We start from the raw sequence: 16,640 nt of genomic DNA on the forward strand, positions 1-16,640 counted from the left end.
TGAATTCTGCTTTGCCTACTATTTCAGAGACTGGAGTCTTGAATCCTTGTCCTGTGTCCATGTCTTTATTATCTTCTAACAGATTAATGCCTAAATAAGCAGGCAGAAGCTGGAGAATCACTGGGCATTATGGTCCGGTAGTCTGGATCCAACCCGAGTGATGTCCGTGTGCCAGGCACAGGACAGCTGACAATGCTGCAGGAAGCAAGACAGACAGAGCTCCTATCTGCTCATGGGAACTTCCCTGAATGTTTCCCTTAGTTAAAGCAGTTCCCATCAAAAATCTTTTAGAATCTGCATTTGGAACTTTTGACAAGTTGTAAAATCAGTGACTAACACCACTAATGCTGGCTGGGAATACTTTAGCAATTATGGGATCTCCCCTTCCACATGATCATAGAAATCTTTCCTTTGTCTGGGAAGCCCCAGACTCCACATGTGCAACTCACAGGACTCCCACAACTTCCTCTTCCTTGTGGTACTATTTGAAACACACACACAATATCTATTTATTTATAGAATCAAATAGAAAGGCATGGACAGTAGCACACATTACCAATAAATGTAGACTTCAAAAAAATATTTTCTGAATAGCTAATTCAAATACCCAATTTAAAATTCAAAAGCTAAAAAAGGGTATAGAGTAAAAAGTGAATCTCTCTTCCACTCTTTCTTCCTAGTCATCCAGTTCCTCAGCCCAGGACAATGACTTACCAGTTTCTTGTGTGTCCTTCCAGAGACATCATATCCACACTTAAGCAGATACAGAGATAATTCTCTTTAATTTTTACACAAATGGGAGCTTACTACATATACTGGTCTTCACCTTAATTTTTCAATAAACAATGGATCTTAAAGTTTATTCCATACATATAAGGTCATTTCATTATTTAAATAGGGAAATGACATTCTAGTATATAAAGATACTACAATTTATTTAAATAGTCTCCTTTTAGTGGAAATTTAGGTTGATTCTAATTTTTTGCCTCTGCAAATAATACTGCAATTAATATTGTTGTGACATAATTTTTAAATGTAAAATGCACTCTAGCCAGAATATTCTATAATCCTGTTTTCAACTATCTCAATTTTGTACATTTGTAATTCTACATACCAGTTTTCTTTTAAAAACAACAGATGCTTACAGAGGTATGCCTGAAAACCTATGTTGAAATAAAAATTTCAAAACTTCAGGGCAGAGTGAACTGCAATGACAGGTGCTGTCCTTGTCAGGATGGCAAAGTGCCACCTGAGGAACAATTTTTTTATTCTATACTAAGGGCTTCTTTTTCTAAAAATTCCTTTGTTGGCCAAATGCAGTAAAAGCAGGCAGCCGTGCTGTCTGATTCAGGTAGAAAACCAAGCACATGACTGTAGAATACAAGCATACTGAAACCATGCTGTTCTGGCTCTCTAGTGGCCTCCCACAAATGCTCAAGAGTCATGCTGCTAGTGTGGACTCTCATGTTAACTCATCAAAAGAAAGAAGCTCTGGGATTGGTCAATAGCACATATCTCATGCCCTCCAGTTTCCTTTCCCTAAGAACTTGGTATTAAAAAGCAACTCTAACCAGTCACTAAAGCACATAGTCAAGAATAAATTTTATCCCTCTCTGTCTATCTTACATAGATCATGTGCTTAGGAAATGGTTGTTTAAGATAATGGTATTAAGGAAATCTTATACTTCATAGGTTGTTGGAATTAACCAGAACTTCTCTGAAAGACATAAAGAAGCCGTGAGTGAAAAAATCACAGTGGTCACCTGGCTATGTGGGTAATGTTCTTCAACTACAGGAAATTAAGTGCTAGCCAAAGAGCTGAAGATGAAGAAGCTTCTGAGGGACTTCTGACATTGTTTCAACTAAGGTAAGTGTTTTGGCAGAAATGGCAGAGGCAGGAGACATGAGAACAAGAGAAATAATTTTCTTGTACCCCCAAATTTAGCCACTGGGTTCACACATTTTCCATGAGAAAACTCCTAAAGACACTGCTAGTAAAGCTGTGGATTGAATTAGAAGCAGTTGCCAAGGGGATGTGTCAGTTCTGAACATGAGGGTGACCTACAGTCCCTGGAGGTCTTAGATAAGGTGGCTGGGTAATTATAAGTTCCAGGTTGAGGCAGCCAGGTGGGATATGGTGGGCACCGGAAACTCTGTTTTTTAAGGTTCAAATGTGAATCTCGGTTTTTGCTAGTCTACCTAGGAGCTATATTTTAGAAAGAAGTGCTGCCCTTGCAGTCATCCCCTCCCCAACCTGTTCTTCCCAAAGCCTTTGCCTTTAACTAGGGAGGCTGTTCAAGGTTATGCCTATTAAGGAGTCACAGCCACTTAAAATTTTAAATGATGTGCAATTCAAAGTCATAATTCAAGGTCCGGGCTTGATATTATAACTCAAATTCCGATAGGCTATCCAGAATTGGTAATAACAAATGTATCATACCTGTCTGATGCCTATTTTGAAGTTTTGCTATTAGATACTAAAAATTTGATCCTCAGTTTTACCATTTGCAAATGAAAAGTGGAGTCAGATTAAATGACGTCTAACTTTTCTTTCATCAGTCTTACACTCTCAGAGTCCATGAAATTTCTTTCTTATTTATTCTCCTTTCCTTTTAAGTAAATATAACTTGGAGTAAAGAGTAACTCCCTAATGTTCATTTATCTCAGAGCCATAGAAGCATCTTATTTGTGTTAGAAATTTTCTTTAAATCTAATAGTGATCACTTATAATTTTCACACTCAATAGCAAATAAAATCCTCATCTAACCAACTATTTGTCCTTTCTAGATAATACTATAAAATATTTCCACATTAATAACCCACTATTACCACAAATATATGCCTGAAACCAAATTATTCTAAACATTTGCCAAAAAAAGTAGTTCCTCTGCCTCTAAACTTGCCCTTTTTTCCACTCAGTAATATTATAGGCTTCACATTCACACCCGCTAAGTGATGTTGAACTTCTCCCTTAATTCCATCTCCATCAAATGTATCCAACCATTCAACGAAAACTTGGTGATTGTTAAGTCACAGGGTCTCACTAACCTGCCCTTTTTCTCTCTCACTATTTACTTCATTATCATGTAAATGCTCCCATACAGTCTTCAAACTTCTGTTCCTGCTTCAACCCCTCCCCTTTCTAAATCGTCCAATAACCATCACAATATTGGTTTTCCTAAAATAGGAATGTTCTCCATGTCACCTTCTGTTAAAAACCCTTCAAAGAGTCCATACTGTATAAGCTCAAACTCTCTCCCTCCCTCCTTCCCTCTCTCTTTGTTCAAGTCTCTGTATAATTTAGAGCTCTGCAGCTGTTTTGAATTCCTATTTTCTAAATCTCCCTGGCAGTCTCTCTTTGTTTATGTAATTTCATTGATATGCCCTTCCTTATCCTCTCTGCTTATCAAAATATTAGTCATCATCATTGCCTAGCTTAAATTTCTTTTTGAAACCCAGAATCATCTGCGTAGACTTTCCCACTACTCAAACCTAAAGAGATTCCTCTGTTTTCTGAACCTTCATTGCATTTATTACCCATGACACAAAGTTAACACTTGTAAATTCTTTCATCTTCTTTTCTTTTTAATTTTTGTTTTTTATCTCCCCAATTATACAGTAGTTGGTAATTAAAAACAGTATCTTATTCAAATAATGGTTCCTGATTCTAGAGTCAGACTGCCCACATTTCAGTCCTTGTACTATTACTTACTGATTGTATTTTTAGTCTCAGTTTTCTCATCTGTAAAATGGAAATAGTGATAGTTATTCTCTCCTAGGGGGTTTTGGGGCATTGTATGAGAGAACACACACAAGTTCTTAGAACATAGTAGGCATTCACTAAATTTTACCAATTATAATAATTACTCATGTCTTTTACCTCCAAAGGACATAATACAGTGCCTTGATCTATAACTATGTTCAGTCAATGGAATTTAATTGTCAATTGAAGGCAATAAAGTATACTGCATGGGCAGTATACGATGGAGTAAGGAGGATTTCTGGCTTAACAAAAGTCTTGCCAAAGATGCCATCACTTATTGTTGTCAGCCAGCAAGCCAGCAAGCCAGTCAGCCAGGCTATTTCTAATTCCCCACCCTTCCTAATACTGCTCAAGAGACTTTTGAGAGTTTGGCTCAATGAACTGTAGATGCTTTTCTTCCTGCCAATCAAAACGGACCTGGCTGCAGAGAGCACATTGCCAGATTTCTAAGAGTCTTAAAGATGGTACTGAAAATGTGGACCAGAGGGCTACCTTATGCTCAAAACGAAGTCTACGAGCCAGCTATTTTATTTATTACACTCCAAGACTGGCTTACTGAAGTGGAAAACAGATTCAGTGAGATGCTCCCCTTCCATCTCCCAAGCAGTGTTCCAGCCAGTAGAATGCTCTCAGCTGGAACCCTATCATCAATAGTTAAAGAGCAAAAGGTGCTGGCCAAAGAGGTGAGGACATCTGTGCTGCTTAACTAAGCCATAAAGGCAGAAAGAAAGAGAACATTAAACTGGAAAATATCAAGTCTGAGCCAAAATAAGCATCATGGAACTACCATTAAGTACACCAAGCAAATCCAACAAATCCAGGTATAAACCATATATGCCCTATTGAAAACAGTTCACAGAGGCAAGAAATAATTTTAGTGAGGTGTGAAAAAGTGCTATCAAAGGGATGAACTCTCTTCCAGTGAAACAAATATTTGCTCAGGATGCAAACAGACCTGAAGCTGTGGTTGGGAAATCTTTCTAACCTCAATCTTCTGACTGCTAAAGGGGATTTATAACACCTAGCTCACGTGGCTGTGGTGAACCTTAAATGAGATAATGCAGTTAAATCAGGCTACCTAGTCTGTGGCACGATCCACGTAATTCCTCTTCCCTCTCAAGCTAAAAGCTGATGCATATTGCCCAAGGCTAGGAGTGAGGCACCTGGTGACAAGTCGACAAGCCGGTGAATAAGATTATTTGAACACTACTGAATTGTTGACCTAGATTGTGCTGGGCATTGTATAATTCACAGAGGTGAAAGCTCTCTGCTCCCAGTGCTTTTCACACTTGCAACTGAGGAGCTCTCCTCAGTGGAAAAGGCTGTCTCCTCCCAACCTCCCGAAAGAGATCTAGATTTGTTCTGGCTTTAACGTCGATTTTGACGTGTTGCAATTTCCAACAAGGGCAGTGTCCTTGCTGAAAGAAGTCCTTCCCCTCGAAGAAATCCCAACAGCTTCATTTGTTTAAGTTCCCTTATTGGTCTTGCTAATGCTGGCTGTGTTTTTTCCTTGTTATGGTTTATTGATATTAAGAAACAACCACGGGAAACTTGCCCTAAGAAGGCAGACGCTCTATTTCCTTGACTGCCCAGGGATGGTCCGTGTTATTGCTAGGTGGTGGAGAAGACGTCGCCGAGCGGACAGGCGCTGGGGCAGCGGGGAGGGGCAGTGGGGGCACCGGGGCTGGGCTGGGTTGGGGAATGGGCGCGAGGGGACGAGACGCAGGAACCTTAGGCAGCCCCAGCGGCTGGGTCGAGCCCGACAGGTTCCAGCAGCTCCCCTCATCGCGCTCCACGCCTCCCGGGTTTTCCCCTCGGCTCGGGGTTTCCTGTTTCACTTCTCGGTGATCTCCAGCAGCAGGTGCTGGTTTGCCAACCTCCGCTCCAGAGGAGGCGAAGGAAAAGGAAAAGAGGGAAGGGGAGGCGGAAGCGGCGCAGCGGCGGCGGCGGCGGCGGCGGCGGCTGCGGGAGGGAGGTCGAGGAGCGAGCAGGCAGGCGGGACAGCCGGATTCGCTCTCGCCTGCCGGGCAGCGGCGCGGCCGGCGCGCCGCAGCCAGAGCCCCGGCGTGTGGCCAGCCAGGCGGGCGGCATGGGGGGGCCTCCCGCCCTCCCCGCGCCCTAGCGGCGGCCGCGGCGGGCAAGGGCTGAGGCGAGAGACTGCCGGCCGCTGGAGGGCCCCGGGGTTGCCCCGGCTCCCAGAGCATGTGATGGCTGCTGAGAAGGGACTGCAAGTAGGTTGAGCAACACGGTTCAGCCCGTGTGCGCGCGCGTGTGAGGAGTTGTGCAAGCCCGAGGAGGGGGCGCGGGGGCCGCCGGGGGAAGGACCGAGGTGGCCGCAGTCGCTGCGGGCGCCGTCGTCCGCTCGCTGCTTCCTTGAGCGGTCGGCCTCGCCGGGTAGCGGTCCTGCAGGTTAGTCCCTCGGGAAAGGGGGTGGAGGGGCCCGGAGCGGTGAGTGCTGGTCCAGAGGGAGCCGGGAGAGGGGAGGGAGCCGGGAGGCCGCGCCGGAGCGCTGGGCGGAGGAGCTAGGGCCGGAGATCTCCAGGCCCAGGCGGGTTGGACGCTGGCAGGTTGAGTCTTTGAGCTCCCGCGACCCCCGCGGCTCGGGTGGGGCCGAGGGGAAAGTAGAGCGCACCCTCCCAGCCGGCGGAATGGCGCCCCCGGGATCTCTGGCGAAGTGAGACCGGTCTCCTCGGCCCCGCGGCCTAGGGCACCGGTCCACTACCGCCCGCCCCAGGGCACGGCCGCTGCCGAAAATGGAGGCGAGCACGGGCGCCTCAGAAGAAAACGGACCCACAGCCCTGCTCCTGCGGCTCAGACCCTCGCGCGCTTGTGTGCTGAGGCATCATCCGACAGCTCAAGCCATTAGCTTTTATTATCCATCCCTCCCTGCATCCAAACCGCCACCGCCCGCAGGCCGGCCCTAACGAAAACCCCTCACCCAACCTGGTCCCTCCCCTATCCCTCATGCTTCAGTTCCAGCTGAATTTCCATTTTCACCCAGCTTTATGTTAGCGGGGCTGGTTTACATTTTTAACTCCTTACAAAGACGTGTTAGAAATAGAACTTCAGGAGATGAATTCCGCTTTTCTTTCCTAAACTGTTATCTTTCACCCCTTTTAAGTTCCTTAAAAACCAGCTTTAGCTTCCAAGTACAAATTATTCTAACTGGATTTCTTGCCTTTTGGGTAACCGATAACAATCCTGGTTTGTGTTCTGTGATAGAGGTGAAATGTTAATTCAGATTTACTGGAAGTTTTCCTATTGGTTGTAAGACTATTGGAATATCCCCAGGCCCCTGAGGACCTTGTTGATTCATATTTTTTTCTTTTTACTTTTTTTTTGGACTATCTTAGAATAGATGCAAAAATACTTTGGGCTACATACTGTATATTTAGAAATTTGGGAAAGTTATTCATTTCTTCACTTATTTCATCATATTTTTCTAATTCATATTATAAACAGAAAACAGTGGCTTTGCCTCAAACATTTTTCAGACTTTCAAAGAACCACAAGTCACCGTTATTTTTATTTATTTTAAATTATGTTTTACTGTTTATGCTATTACAGTTCCAATTTTTTCTCCTTTGTCCCCCTCACCCAGCGCCCACGACTTCCTTGGGCAGTCCCCACACCATTTGTCCATGGATCATGCATACATGCTCTTTGCAGTTATGTCTATATTTTTAAATTCTTGATGTATTTAGGGTTCAATGGGTATGACTTCCATTTATTTGATCACTTACTATACAGTTAATTTTGGTAGCAATTTTTAAATATCAGTGTTATCTGATGTTTAAATATAAATAAAAATAGTGGAATCAGCCCTGGACAGTTGGTTCAGTTGGTTGGAGCCTCTTGCTCTTCACCTGAAGATTGCAGGTTCAATTCCTGGTCGGGGCACATACCTAGGTTTCCAGTTCCATTCCTGTTCAGGATGGGTAGGAGAGCAGTGTCTGTCTGTCTGTCTCTCATCAACATAATCCTCCAGTGGAGATTAAAAAAATAGTGGAACCAAATATTTGTGAAAGTATCTTAATTTTGATAACCAGAGGAAGATGCTTGTTTCAAACTTGCCTCTCTCTTCACCTGTTTTCTTCCAATTTGTCATTCTTATTGTTACCTAAATTCTGTGTATTTGAAAGTACCCTAAAAATATTATTATAGTCTAGTAACTGACTATGTATGTATAATTCAAAATGTGTAATTGAGTATTTTTACTTGATTTAAGAATAGGTCTTACTTTTCAAAGTAAGTTACAATTCTACCTCTAGCATCTGGCCATCACAAAAGTACTTAAACATTATAAACAAAATAAAATGAATGTTTAGACAAAATGATGACAAAAAAGAAGCCAGTATTTTTTAGCCTGAATTTAATAGTGAAGGTCTAGTGAAATTTTTATTATAGTGGAAAATATTGAAGGATTGGAAACAGAAACTTGGAATGTCTGTATACTGATGAGAGTTTGTATTAGTCACTTCCTTTTACTACATTTTTGTTTTAATTACCAAACTAATAAAAATATTCTACTTTATATTAATGGCTTCTCTGGAGCTGTTTTCATGAATTACATCTCCAAACTTGACCCCAAGTGGTTAACGGAAATTGTATTTTTTAGTTTTCTCATTCTATGTCTGGGTTACCTTCTCTTCATTCTAGCAGACAACAATGGCTTCTACATTAATTTTTCTAACAGATGTAAAAGTGTGGCTTTCATTTTAAAGCTTTATATTCCATTTTATATCATCTTACACCCTTAGTGTTCTTCATTGACCTTGTACATAAATCCTGAAGAATTCTACTTTCATTCTAATTTGATTGCAATTTTAAAGAAACAGGCTGTGAAGGAGGCGGTGTTTTATTCTCTTGGTGTTAAGAGTTTAGGATTGTAAACTAATCTCAGTTACTGTTCACTTAAGACTGGTAAACTACTATTCCCTCAGCAAATAATTATTTAGTATCAGTCTAGCTGCTATGTAAGGCCCCCCGACCTGTTAGAGAGAGAGAGAGAGAGAGAGAGAGAGAGAGAGAGATTATGAACTGATGGAACATAATGCTAGATCAGATGTACTCAGTGACAGGAGGGAAGAAGTAATTTCAGGTACTGGGGAAGATTACATTCCAGGTCTTAAAGGTAGGATTCAGTTACAGTCAGACCTTGGAGATACTACTTTTCTGTTCCAGACTACCTCAATAAAGTGAGTGGTAATCTTTTTGCTGGTGGAGGATCTTCCAAAATCTGTGAAGTGCAGTAAAGCAGAGCACAATAAAATGAGGTATGCCAGTAGACAGAGTCGGGTGGGAGTCATTTCCAAATGAATGCTCTGAGCCAAGGGGCCTGGCAGGAGAGGAGGGAGTGGGTGGTCTAGTGTGTCCAGAGCATTCAGCAGATGATGGGAGTAGTGGGTGATTAAGGTGGCAAAGAGAGTTTTGGAGGTATAGTTCTTGGAAAGAAAAATATTAAATAACAAGGTCAGTAAATAAGTTACTAAATCGGGATTCCAAATTTACACCTAAAATATTGAGATCCTAGGGCTGAATCTCAAATATACCAAATGTCCTGAAAAATCTTGTGTTTTAGGGATTAATATGCCTCATGGACCTACAACATATGAAAATCTCATGCCTTTACAGAGCTGTAATGTTGAGATTTATCAAAAACATAATCATTGCCGCTGTTTCACTGTTAACAGTTCGTGAAATTATCAAGAGTTGCAAATGTAATGTATTTTTTTAATCTTTTTCATCCCAAAATATATCCAATATCTTGGTTATTCAGTATGATTTTTCTCTAATTTTTCTATTTGACAGAGGATTGTTTTACTTTTCTAAAAGGAAATAGAGAATAATCACTCATAAAGCATAGTATTTATGATTATATGTTACAACACTGATAGTAATTCTTATGCATAGTGAACTAGCCTAAAGTAAAACCCATAAACACATTCTGAACATTCAAAGCATTCTACCTTTAAGATAATTATCAAATCGCTAAGGGTGTATAAGAAATATGTAGAAAATCTCAAGGTCTACATTGCCTTGAACATTTCTCCCTAGCACCTGCCCCGCCCCTCACTTTTTGTTTGGCTCAGCTTAGACCTCAGTTGGTTTACTCCATTGTAGTTTAAGAACTTATTATCTCAAGGATTGTTCTAAGTGTTCCACCTGTATTAATGCATTTAATACTTACTATACTCCTATGAAGAAGTATTTCATTACTCTTTTTATTTTTATGATGAGGAAACCAAACCACAATGTGGTTAAATAACTTGATGGGTCTCACAGTAATGGTAGAGCAAGAGTTCCAACTAAGGCTGAGTCCCTGTTTTAACTGAATAGTAAAGTCTCTGGAACATAACACATGTTAATAAATGTGATTCTTATGGTGAGGATTAAGTAATATAATGGAATTATCTTTCTTGGGAGTTTGGTTCTTCAAATATATATTTTTTTCTTGTGTAATTGGAATTAGACTTTTCATAGAGCTTTGTATCCCACCCTCCCTTCCCCTTTCAGCATACACTAGGGATTTTCTTACACCATTAAAAATATTTCAAACATTATCTCCTTAAGAACATGTTATTTATTTAATCATTCTTCTATTCAGTTAAACATTTAGGGGAGGGGGATTTGTGTAAATTTTAATTCCATAATGCTTAAGTTGGACATCCCAGTAAAAAAAATTTTTTCTATATATGTTTCTTAGGATGGCTTCTTAGAAGTAATCAGCCAAGATACAAATATACTTTGAGGTTTGTGATGGCCAAAAACCTTTCCAGAAGAGTTGTACTGATAATGCACACACCCATTAGCAAAGAGTAAGAGTGGTGATTTCACACCATGTTTGAATGCAATCAGTATTAACTTTTAAAATTTTTGACAGTTTGTTAGATGAGCATCAATATCTAATTTAAGTATTTTTCCTACTTATATTTTAATTTTTAAAGTAGTACAAGTTGATTAAGAAAAAACAAAGTGAAAAGAAAATTAAAACCATGTGGAATCTCATTACCCAGAAATAACTTCTGTAAATACATTATTTTGATAAATATTTTCCTGACAATGTTTTATTCCTTTAGCTATACTTCATAGAATTTTTATTTGGGTTTTAAAGTGAAACCTATAAGCACTTCCTAATCCACCTGTTTCAGGCAAAATTATTTGCTTACTCCCTGTGTTTTCCAGATGCTGTCTATTTTCTATAACTTTTGCCTATTTAGTGATAGTTAATTGTTTCTTCTTTATTTCTTATTTCTTTTCTGCTTTCTGTGTCTCTACTGTTCATCTAGAAAGCAGAGAAAATATCACCTATACCATAAGGATTAACTGATAATACAAAATGTCGATAACAGTACCTTATACTGTGCCTAGGAATTTTTTTTTTATCTTTTTCAGTCTTCATGCTCCCCAAGGGTAGGGGACTCTGTGGGTCCCATCCTCTAGAGCATTTGCACATAGTAGAAAACTTTATAATGTGTTCTTATTGTTAAAAGCCATATAGTATTTTAAATAATAACAATAATCTGCTGATGTGGGTAGGATGAACAAAAGCCAGTACATAGTTAAGAGATGGACACAATAATGCAAACAACACAACTGTTGCTACCTAAATGTTTTTAAATTAGAATGCATGATGTGATTTCTTGAGCGGCCTTCCTATTTGTCTTGTAAGAATATACTTAACCTTATCTACCCCACTGAACAGGAGAAGGATATTTAAATGAATTTTCTAAGAAGTTAGTCTGTGAAGTCTTTCAAGAGCAAAACATTTATTTTAACTTTTAAATAGAAGAATATATACAAATGGATGATATTTTTCTATCTTCAAATAATATATGGGTAGCCTGTAATTTCACTTATTATGAAATATAATAAAAGCAACCATTTGTTGGATACTAACTCTATGGCAAGGATAGTATTTAGCACTTACATTATCTAATTTAGTTTTATAACAATTCTGTATGGTTTACACTGTTGTTTTGTCCATCTTCTAGGTGATGGAGCTCATGCCTAGAGATGTTAACCTTGCCAAGATTATTGAGATTTCTGATTTATCCTAAATTAAAAGAAAGCAGTACTTATGCTTTCTTTTCTTTCTTTCTTTTTTTTTTTTTTTAAGATGGTGGGGACAGCAGGACTCCATAATTTATATTGGTTTATATCAATGATTTTTGGTGTTTTCTCCTTAGTGTTAGCTGTTCCTTTCTGACATTCTCACTCCCTCCTCATATCCAGCAGATACCTGCCGCGGACTATGAATAACAAGAGCTAATATTATGTCTAAAATGAAAGTATTTGGGAAGTGATTTAAGGCTTTTAGGATGCTCATATAGTCTGGCTTGCAAAACTGAAAGATTGTATAGAGAGAGCAGGTGGGTCCTCTGAAAGCAGCTAAATCTGGATTTGAGTTCCAGCCTTGCCCTGGCTGTGATTTTAGGCAAGACCGAGTTTCTCTTTGATTTCTCATCCATCAAACACTATGCACTTTGCAAAGAGTTGCTTTTACTTATTCAATATAATAAGTGTAAATGTGCCTGCCACGTAGAAGGCATTCAATATTATTATAAAATGATTTAAAAATCTCCATCAATTTGATTGGACAGAAATTTTATTTTTTCTACTTATTCATTGGCTCTTAATTGTGTTTTGAATAACTGGGATTACCAGATATGAAATTTCTATAAAATCAAGTTTATTGTTACTGCTTTTAATGTCAGTTTATATTTTAGATTTTTCGAAGGGCCTTCAAATCTATTACCTCATGTCTTTTCGGGTGAGGCTAAAATTAGTTTTTGTTCTTTATTCTTAGTCATCTGTACTCATTTCCTATTCAGAATTATGTGGGCTTAATTTTATCCTTATTCTGTGACTTGGTCTGTTTCAAATCTTAGCTTTTTTGTACACTGCAGTGAGCAGGTTTTCCCAAATTATTGAAGCTGCCTCCTAGTTATTTTCTTTGCCCCACTCAGTCCCACTTAGTTATGATTATGTATTAGTAACTTTTTTGGAATTTTGCTATAACGTTAAGTGATTAGTATACCCTGGCTAGTTTTGCTCAGTTGGTTAGAGCATTGTCCCATAAACCAGAAGGTCATGGGTTCAGTTTCTGGTCAGGGCACATACCTAGGTTGCAGATTTGGTCCCCAGTCGGGGCATGTATAGGAGACAACGATTAATGTTTCTTTCTCTCTTTCGCTCTCATCAAATGTACCCTTGGGTGAGGATTTAAAAATAAGATTAGTACAGCTTTAAAAAGCTTTAAATGTACAATAAGTTATTTTGATAAAGTAGGTATTAATTCTGTTTTTGCTAAGATAGGAAAGTGTCTTAAGTAACAAAAATGATGGAATAAAGTATGTTAAAATTAGTATTATCATATATAGGAAAAATAGTTTTAAATAGGGGAAATGTTTTCTAAACTGCATTTCTATTATTTTGACTACTTCATTTAATCTTTTAAAATTAAATTTTGAGTTTAATATTTTAATGTTTCATTTTATCACACTTTTCAAATATAGTCAAAGTATAAAATGATAGTGAAAGTCATCTACAGTTCTCACCTAGAAATATAAATTAAAGTTTTGGTATCAGTGATTTTGCTTTTTTAAAAAAAATTATAGTCAATATAAACACATTCTTTTAAAAAATTAAATGCATATGTAGTTTCTTGCTGTTCATTCAATATATCATGTTTCCCTATGTCATTAAATAAGCTTTCAAAAGATTAGTTTTATTTATTGGCTAAATGACTTTCCAGCATCTTTAAGTACGACAGTGTAATGTTCATGTATATAGACCTTAGTACATACTGATGAATATATATTTTAACAAATTTCCATATGAGATCTTGCAAATTGACAATCTAGAAAAGTTACACCAGTGTATATTCTTACCAGCAATACAAGAGTATCCATTCTCTGCTCTCATCACTGTTTCCCCACACAACCTGTCTTTGTTATTTTGATATTTTGATAGACAAGAATGAGCATAATAATGCTAAAAAACTTATTTGTAGAGTCAGAAAGACGGAGTTTGAGTTCTTTTCTGGCGCTCACTGGCTTTGTGACGTTGGGCAAATTTCTTAATTTCCCTAAGTCTTAGTTTCTGTGTCTGTAATATTGGGATAATAATACCTCATTATGGTAGTATCATGTAATGTTATATAATATAATATCATGATTGTGGAGATGAACTGATGATGTATAATTGAAACACTTAAGACAGAGACGTTGGAGTGAGATTTATCAAGAATGAGATTTTCCTTCATTATATTTTATTTTTGGTAGACCTGTATTTTTACCTGGTAGTGACTGATGAAAGTTATTCACTTTTAAATACTCATCTAGCTACCTTACTGAACTTTTTTATACACTGTTAATTAAATTGAAGATCTTAGTCCAACACCTTTTTAGTTAAGTCTCTTGATTTTTAGGGTATAGACTGGTGAACCAATGATAACAATTTTTTTAAATATTGTAATTCTGTTTTTCTTATTGCATTTGTTGATATCAAAGGACAGTATTAATAGTAGGCATTTGGGCTTATGTCTTATTTTAATGGGACTTCCTCTCTGGTTTTTGTTTTTGTTTTGTTATTTTAAATTCTGATGGCTGTTGTTTTCTTACACAGGTGTCCCCTGCTTTTATACACATATTCCTTTTTTTTAAATCATATTTATTTATTTATTTATTTTAAAATCATGTTTATTCTATTACAGTTGTCTCAATTTTCCCCCTTTACCCCCCTCCACCCATCCCACCCCCACTCCCTGCTCCCACAGTCAATTCCCACTCTGTTGTCCATGTCCATGGGTCATTCATACATGTTCTTTGTCTAGTCCCTTCTTCTTTCCACCATGGTCTTCTTTCCTCATCCTCTCTGGTCACTTTCAGTCTGCACCATGTTTCCATGCCTGTGGTTTATTTTGTTCATTAATTTGTTTTGTTGAATAGAGTCCACTTAAGGGTGAGATCATATGGTATTTGTCTGTCATCAGCTGGTTTGTTTCACTTAGCTTAATATTCTCCAGTTCCATCCATGTTGTTACAAAAGTTAGGAGTTCCATCTCTCTCTCTTTTTCTTCCTTTCTTTCTTGAATGCAGATTGATTTTATTTTTTTAAATGTCAAAGTTAATTATAAAATATTAAAAAATTTAAAACCATTATAAAATCTCAGCAATTAAACCAACATGACACCAGCACAAAAATAATCAAGTAGATCAGTGAAATATAATGAGCATTCTAGAGACAAATGTATATATCTGTCTAACAATGTAATATATGATTCAATTGATATTTGAAATCAATGGGTAAAAAAGGCTTATTCAACAAATAAGTTGCATGGACCCATGTTACTTGAAATAAAACAAATATAGAGCCCTGTTTCACACATTATACAGGAAATATGTGAGTTAAAAATCAATATGTAAAATCTAAGGAGTTTTAGGAGAAAATACAAACTAATATTTTTCTTACCCTGAAGTAAAATATTCAAACCCAGAAGCTATAAAGTAAAATATTGACAACATGACTATATTAAACATTTAAGACTGTACAGTAATATACATATTAAAAAGTTAAAGGACAAGTAATAGAATAGGAAAGTATTTGCAACACATCTAAAAAAGGGTTAATGGTTTTGGAGGGCTTTTTAAGGAAAAAAATTCTACAAACATCAAAAAATGGATAAAGAATACCAAAAAGTCGATTAAAGCTTTTTAAAAATAATAGAAATAGGCAAGAAATACACAAAAACAGGTTTAGTTTCAACAAATAAAGTAGCAAAATATCATCATTGTCACAATCAGATTAATATGTATTAAAAAATATTGCTAATATCAAGTACTGGCAACTATGAAAGGAACTGAGTATTCATAGACTTTTTCTTCATCTTAAAGCAGTCCCTTTAGCATATTTTGCAGTGCAAGTTTGGTGGAGATATATTCTTGTAGCTGTCTTTTGTCTGGGAAAGTCCTTATTTCGCCTTCCATTTTAATTGAGAGCCTTGCTGGATAGAGCAGTCTTGGTTGCAGGCTTTTGCTTTTCATGACTTAGAATATTTCTTGTCACTCCCTTGTGGTTTGCAGTGTTTTCTGTTGAGAAGTCAGCTGCTGGCCGTACTAGGGCTCCCTTATATATTACTACCTCTTTCTCCCTTGCTTCCTTTAGGATTCTCTGTTTGTCTTTGATATTTGCCATTTTAAAGATGATGTGTTTTGGAGTGGGCCTCATTGGGTGCTTCTTGAATGTGGAACCCTCTGTGCTTCCTGGACATGCATGACTTTTTCTCTCCTCCAATTAGGGAAGTTTTCCATCGTTACTTTTTCAAACAGGATCTCTATCCCTTCCTCATCCTCTTTTCCTTCTGGTATCCCTATTATACAGATATTATTACGTTTCAGGTTATCCTGCATTTTCCTAAATGCCTCTTCATTCTTTTGGAGTCTTTTTTCATTTTCTTGCTCTTTCTGGGACCTTTTTTCCTACCGTGTCCTCCAGCTCACTGATTCAGTCCTCAGCTTCATCTAGCCTGATTTTGATTCCTTCTACTGTGTTCTTCAATTCAGAAATTGTATTCTTCATTTCCTCTTGTCTCTTATTGATAGTTTCTTTGTCCTTTTTCATGCTGATGTAGTTTGCAGTAAGTTCCTCATAGTTTCCCTGTAGTTTTTGGTAATTCTCTCTGAGCTCATGAGCTCATTGAGCTTCCTTAGAACCGTTGTTTGGAACTCAATATCTGATAGCTTACTTGCCTCTATTTCATTTAGTTCTCTTTGTGGGGATTCCTCCTTTTCCTTCGAGTGGGGGGTATTTCTTTATCTTCCCATTATTTGTGAGACTCTTCTTTTTTGCTTCTGCTTCTTAAATTGATCTGTCT

General features: G+C 38.0%; 1 protein-coding gene across 1 annotated transcript in view; it reads left to right on the forward strand.

The window, feature by feature from the left end:
- The first annotated feature begins 5,739 nt into the window (after positions 1 to 5,739).
- The window catches only part of ZC3H12C (zinc finger CCCH-type containing 12C), a 64,469-nt gene continuing 53,568 nt past the window's right edge, over positions 5,740 to 16,640 (forward strand). Inside the window, exon 1 of the mRNA XM_054592527.1 lies at positions 5,740 to 5,994. Coding sequence (XP_054448502.1) covers positions 5,971 to 5,994 — 24 coding nt within the window. The 5' untranslated portion in view covers positions 5,740 to 5,970. The remainder of the gene's footprint in view (positions 5,995 to 16,640) is intronic.

Source organism: Pteronotus mesoamericanus, unplaced genomic scaffold (genome assembly GCF_021234165.1).
Source record: "Pteronotus mesoamericanus isolate MK-2021 breed Mesoamerican mustached bat unplaced genomic scaffold, CSHL_Meso_final scaffold_36, whole genome shotgun sequence".
Taxonomy (NCBI): Eukaryota; Metazoa; Chordata; class Mammalia; order Chiroptera; family Mormoopidae; genus Pteronotus; species Pteronotus mesoamericanus.